At 29.6% G+C, this 6,304-nt stretch overlaps 1 protein-coding gene across 2 annotated transcripts in view; it reads right to left on the reverse strand.

Annotated features, from left to right (window-relative positions):
* Positions 1-935: 935 nt before the first annotated feature.
* The window catches only part of LOC106462994 (MLX-interacting protein-like), a 58,466-nt gene continuing 53,097 nt past the window's right edge, over positions 936-6,304 (reverse strand). For both annotated transcript variants that reach the window (XM_022390399.1, XM_022390400.1), the window contains one exon: positions 936-5,688. In XM_022390399.1, the coding sequence (XP_022246107.1) occupies positions 5,573-5,688 (116 nt within the window). In that variant the 3' untranslated portion in view covers positions 936-5,572. The remainder of the gene's footprint in view (positions 5,689-6,304) is intronic.

The raw sequence follows: 6,304 nt of genomic DNA on the forward strand, positions 1-6,304 counted from the left end.
AGCTTAAAGTCAGCCACAAAGCTAGCGTCACAAATAATTATTTTACCACCTAAACTGAACCAACGATAACAAATATATGCACAACGGCATAGTGACCTATATATATATATATATATATACTAGTCTGCTGGACTTTGCTACTCTATCAAGCAATTAGAAAACAGATCACTACATCTGATTCCAGGCTACGCTTGTAAATAATCATATGTTCTGGACGCAAATAGATAGAGGTAAACCATTCAAACTAAATTAAATATGGATACAGTGAGTTTTGAATGAAACTGAATTTAAAACCTACAATGTTTTTATAACGAGTCTTAATACTAATGTAAATAGGTGTGATGTATCTGTAACAAGGCTTAATAGTAATGTAAATACCTGTGATATTTCTATAAGAAGGCTTAATAGTAATGTAAATACCTGTGATATTTCTATAAGAAGGCTTAATAGTAATGTAAATACCTGTGATATTTCCGTAAGAAGGCTTAATAGTAATGTAAATACCTGTGATATTTCTGTAAGAAAGCTTAATAGTAATGCAAATACCTGTGACGTTTCTATAATAAAGTTTAATGCTAATGTAAGTACCTGTGACGTTTCTATGGGAACTCTCACTAGTAATGTAAATACCCGTGATGTTTCTGTAACAAGTCTTAAACTTTAAAGTTAAAGCTAATACAAATGCTGTAACACTACAATAAAAACATGAAGGCTAGCAGTGTGTACAGTTCCCTCGTTAAATGTTTTTAATTTTCTGTTTAATTTATTCTATTCTTGGTAAAACGATTATTAAACATGTTGCTGAAGGACATATTAAAAGTTAAGAGAAACCTTGTTTAAACTATATGTGAGTAAAGGGGTACTGGTTTACTGTTAATCATACATAATTAATTCGATAAATGTGTTAATAAACAAATAAAAATCACCATAAGCAATAAAAGGCAAAACCTTTATTAAATGTTCAAGGCAGTATGAAAAATTGGATGGTAATAGAAAACCTTATACTGACTAGATTTTGCATGAAGAGAGCCTTTTTAATCATTTCTTTATTGGTGTACAACAGTTAACCCATATTATACACATGTAAGATCTAATAATGATATTAAAATGTGGGTTTGATTTGGCAACATTTTCATAATTGTACCTGAACTTAACACACTGAGAAACAAACTCTTAATTTTTTGTTCTTACAAATACAAAAACTTTTGATACAAACATCTTTTTTTTTTCTTCACTAAACAAGAACGCCTTATTTTTTATTTAATTCTAAATAACTTTTGTACTGAAAAAAGATGCTTAGCTTTCAATTCTAAATAACTGAAACCTTATTAAAGCCTGGTAAATCATGCATTCAATGAAGTAAAGCCTAAGCCTTTACTATTTTTCCTGATAGTCAGGGTTAAGGATATTTTTCCATATTTCACCAATCATTCTGATTTTTCCTAAATCTAAAATTTACAGTTAACAACCATTAACAATACAAGCATTCTTGAAAAAGAAAAATTCGTACAAAAACATGATACTTAAGTACCCAAAGACCATTAAATGTAAACCCAGCTTAACTGTTAAAAACAATAATTTTTAGTTTAAAATGTTGCACTTAACTACCATAATTTTATTTAAAAGTACAGAAACTGTTCAGATTAAATACTGAAAATTTAAAAGTAACTTATGTAAGTCACTTTCTTCATAATTCAATATAACTCAATTCCATGTAATTAAAAAAAAACAATTGACTACTTTTTATGAATGAATGGAGAGGAAAATGTTCATAAAAAGCTTTTTTCATAATTAGACATGACTATAAAAATGCCTAAAGTAAAGTTTATAACTTTAATATTATGGATTACTTCAGATATTGAAATTCATCTCAAGAAATGAGCTTATAAATATTTAAAAAATTATGCTTTAAATTCAGTAAACTTATCACAGTCTAAAGTGCATGTCCACAGAAAATTTTTCAAAATGCCCAAGAACAAAAAAAAAAAACTATGCAAGTTGAAAATTGTGACATGCTTGTGATTTGATTCAAGAGCATTATCATCAAAGAAACTTAAAGCAACTTGGACTATGCTTTATTATTGAATGATTTGGCAGGCAATTCTGTTTCTGACAACAACAACAAAAAAACTTGCTAAGCATAATTCAGAGAAAACTGATTTTGACTCAAACATTAAATACCTTAATAATGATATGGTACACTACACGTGGGTGTTAAACACTAAAGGTTGACCATATGATATACAGGTCCACATGTGAAGTGTAAAAATTCAAATATTCGTATACAAGTAACTGCATACATGCATAGAGAAACTTCATTTATATTTATATACAATTGTCAGGTTACTTTCCTTGGCAAATGTGTGTACTAACAAATAATTCCATTGTACATATAACACACATCAAATAGAGTTCCCGTCACAACAAGTGGTTGATTGTTATGTTTAAACCATAAGTATAAAAAGACAACAGTTTTAATAGTAAGGTCACAAAACCGGTATTCATGTTTTCAGTTTTTTTGGGGGAACTGAAATGATAACAACAACTTTCAAATTGTTGGAAATTACAAATATTTCACACACATAACTAGTGAACTTTAGCAAGGGTTACATTTTATGTGCTACACAATAATTGGTGTGGGATTATTCAAACACAAGTACTATCAAAAGTGCAACCAGTTCAAAATATCCACGGCTTAGCAGGACTTGCTTATTTACAAAATTACTTACACACAAGTCTTTCATTTGGTGTGAAGTACTGATAATTTATATTATCATCACTTTGACTATAAAGTATATTACTTGTAGTTGGCCTACAGTACAAGGCTATCTTATCCATTTTGTCAGAAATTCTTACTTTTGAATGCCCTTCAATTGTGCATAGCTGAGGTGAAGTATTCTAGGTCAGATTGACCAAACAAAAATATTTCATGCACACACTTGTTGTTTGCTTCAAGTCAGTATTATATAATCTGTTAGTTGCAGATAAGATGCCAAGTTACTATATGCATCATAAAATTACTGACTGTACAATTTAAGGAGTTTCTATTTTTATTTACTACAGTATTTGTGTATTTTCAGTGCTCAGTTACATATTGTTGCATAACAATCACATTGTGATATTTATGTGAGATTTAAATACCGTTGTTTAAAGATGACATTGTTATGTTTGTGTGGGATTTCTATTTATCACTATCTTAGTGTATTTTCAGTGTTCAGTTTCATATTGTTGCTCAACAACGACATTGTTACTTATATGTGGGATTTCTATTTATCACTGTTTTTAGTGTAGTTGTAATGCTGGGTTACATACTGTTCATAACAATGTAAACTGTCATGTCTAACTAGGACATGCATTTTTTACAATTAACTATTTCACTGTATTTTCACTTAAGTATTTGCTGTATACTATAGATTTAGTCTATTCCAAGGTGTCTAGCTGCATTTATAAACAACATTAATTAATTCTTCGGCTGTACATTTATGATATGTTACTAGTTATCTTGGGAGAAATTAATTAAAAATTGTTCACAAATTTCTGAAATTAATTATTCTATTCATAATGGTAACAGCAAAAAGAATTTCTGACAATTCACTGAATTTTATATACATTTTGATGCAGAGTGAAATATCAAAATACAGTCTAGATTTTATCCAATAATGCAAGTTTTCAGATTTAGGTGTCTTTGAGTTGTAATAACTAAACATGGACAAAACAGACAACTAGAAGTTATTTTAAACTAGATCTAACCCTCGTTATCAATTTTTCAAATTGTAACGAAGTCATATCTTGCACCACAAAACATTCAACATTGTTAATTTACACATACTGAGGTAAGTTTTTTCATCTTTTACTTCACACAACACTATTCATTGATTTTTTTTTTGTCAAATCTATGACAGATCGTTCCTTCAAGTTAGTTACCTAGAGTTTTATAACATAGTGTCAGTATTTAATAAAACAAAGTACTGTAACATTCTGATCTGACTAGTCTATTTGTGGTTAGTGTAGTCGCACTTAACGATTCACTATCATAGTTTATGATATGTGAAATGTCAACTAGTCAGAGAGGATAGTAACTATCCATATCATATTGCAACTTTATCTCAGTATGAACTAGTTAATGCTATAGGTTATTTTTATTTGATACCTAAATATCATACACTCATGCTTAATGTCTAAGTTTTGTTTTTAATGTTTACAATGCTCATTGGTTAACTTTTAAAATTATTTGTTTATATAAACAACTGTAACTGAAATTTTCAAAGTAATTTATTACAACAAAATTTTGGCTTATGCCTTTACCATGATGACAAAAACATCAAACAACCTGAAAATCAACTCACAACATTAAAGAGCAGAGAAACATTGATTGCAATAAATTATTTATAAAAATGGAATTAGTCACGGGTAAAGTTTTCTAAGTAACCGAGAAAAGTTATAGGGAAATTAAACAAACTGAGGCTGTTTATGACGAAATGAAAATGTAGCCTTATTTAACGAACTACAAAACAGCTAGTAGCTCCGTTTGTACTTTAAAAAAACAAATAGTGAAGCCCTAAATTGTAGTAGGAGCAACACAGAAGCATAATACTTTTTAAGTACTGAAAGGAACAAAAGATACCTATTATTTATTATATACAAAAAAGGGTTCTAATAAAACCTTTCACCTAAAATAAGCAGTTTTTCCAATTTTGTATTTTAAAAACATAACATTTAATAAAAATTTAAAAACAAAACTAATCTGCATTATTTATATGTTCTCTCACTTTACTTCACAAAAATTTAATATTTCAATATTAACATCATGGTTGGAAACAGAATATCTTTTGAAAATTAGTTATTCAACATGGTCAGACTAATCCAACATGGACCATGCAAGTTCCAAGTCTAGTAAGGAAAGAAAGAAAACAAAAGAATAAAATTGTCACTCACTTAGAAAATTCTCAAAAGTTAAACTGGCACAATAATCTCCCTTTTAGAAACATTTACACAGAATCATAAAGTTAATAAAAATGTACAAAAAAATGGCGATTTTACCACAATCCATTACTAAATTGTATGGGCACATTGATGTTGCAATTAAACTAGTTATAACAAGGGCTTCTAGAAACTACTGCTGTCAATAAACCATTCTTATCTCCCTCTAATTGTTTAAAAGGCTGAAAAAATTAATTGAGATGAAGGACGATTCAAATCAAACACAAACCACAATGATCTCAAATGCAAAAGTATGTTTAGGAAAAATGTATAAAATGTGTTTCTTGCAAAAAAAAAATTGCAAATCATGGCTTTTGTTAGATAAAAGAACAAGCGGCCATGTCATTTTAAACATAAATGGTTTCAGTACTACAAGGCAAAGGTCACTACAAGCACCATAAGAGAACTTATCACTAGGTAGTGTGTAAATACTAACTACACACACACACACACAGTGTCCCGTTTCATTTTTTTTACTAGGCTATATCTTGTTCATGGTACTTGTTTTTTTGTACATTATAACATAGTATGATTTTAACTCTTCTGTACAACCATTTCCAAAATTCAGTTACACCCAGTAATGAACTACACACTACTGATTTGAGAATTCTTTCTTGGTGATAGCAGCTATTGCCTCCTCTGGAAGCAGGGACACGTCTGAGAGAATACTTGTTGATGTGCTCAGGTGCCGCAGACAGTTTAAAACAACTGAAAAAAGGAATGCTCTAATGATAATTAATACACTGCACAGTTTTTTTTAAAAGGAAAAATTTCAGAATCTTGATTGTTAAAGGATATTTTCTTTTATCTTTTAAAGGTTTAAAATTTTGAAGGAAGTATTAGGAATTTAAATATACATAGTCAAAAAACAACAAGCTATGCTGTGAAATGCTTAAAAATCATTGAGCAATAATTAAATATATATATAAATATAAAATAACATTGATTAGTTTATAAAAACATACAAGGATCCACTAGCTTTTAATAAACAAACAAAACATTTTTAACTGAGATATACATACTACTAGCCTTGAGGTAACTCCTTCTTAATTTCATTTTTCAATGTGAACTGCACTGGTGCACGATGACATCATCATGTGAAAAAAAAGCCCTCCACCAATAGGAGAGTGACACAACCTCCATGTACAGTAACTTTTCCTATGCACTTGCACTCATGCATCATTCCGTAGCTGCTGGTGAGGATCCTAGCACAAAGATTTAACTATATTTAAGGTCCCACTGCCCTGGCCACCAATGTGGGATTTGGGTACCATGATCCCTTAAATCCAGCCCAGAGATGTGGAAGTTATCATTTTCCTAATCT

The sequence above is a fragment of the Limulus polyphemus genome, unplaced genomic scaffold (genome assembly GCF_000517525.1).
Source record: "Limulus polyphemus unplaced genomic scaffold, Limulus_polyphemus-2.1.2 Scaffold1296, whole genome shotgun sequence".
In the NCBI taxonomy this organism is placed as follows: Eukaryota; Metazoa; Arthropoda; class Merostomata; order Xiphosura; family Limulidae; genus Limulus; species Limulus polyphemus.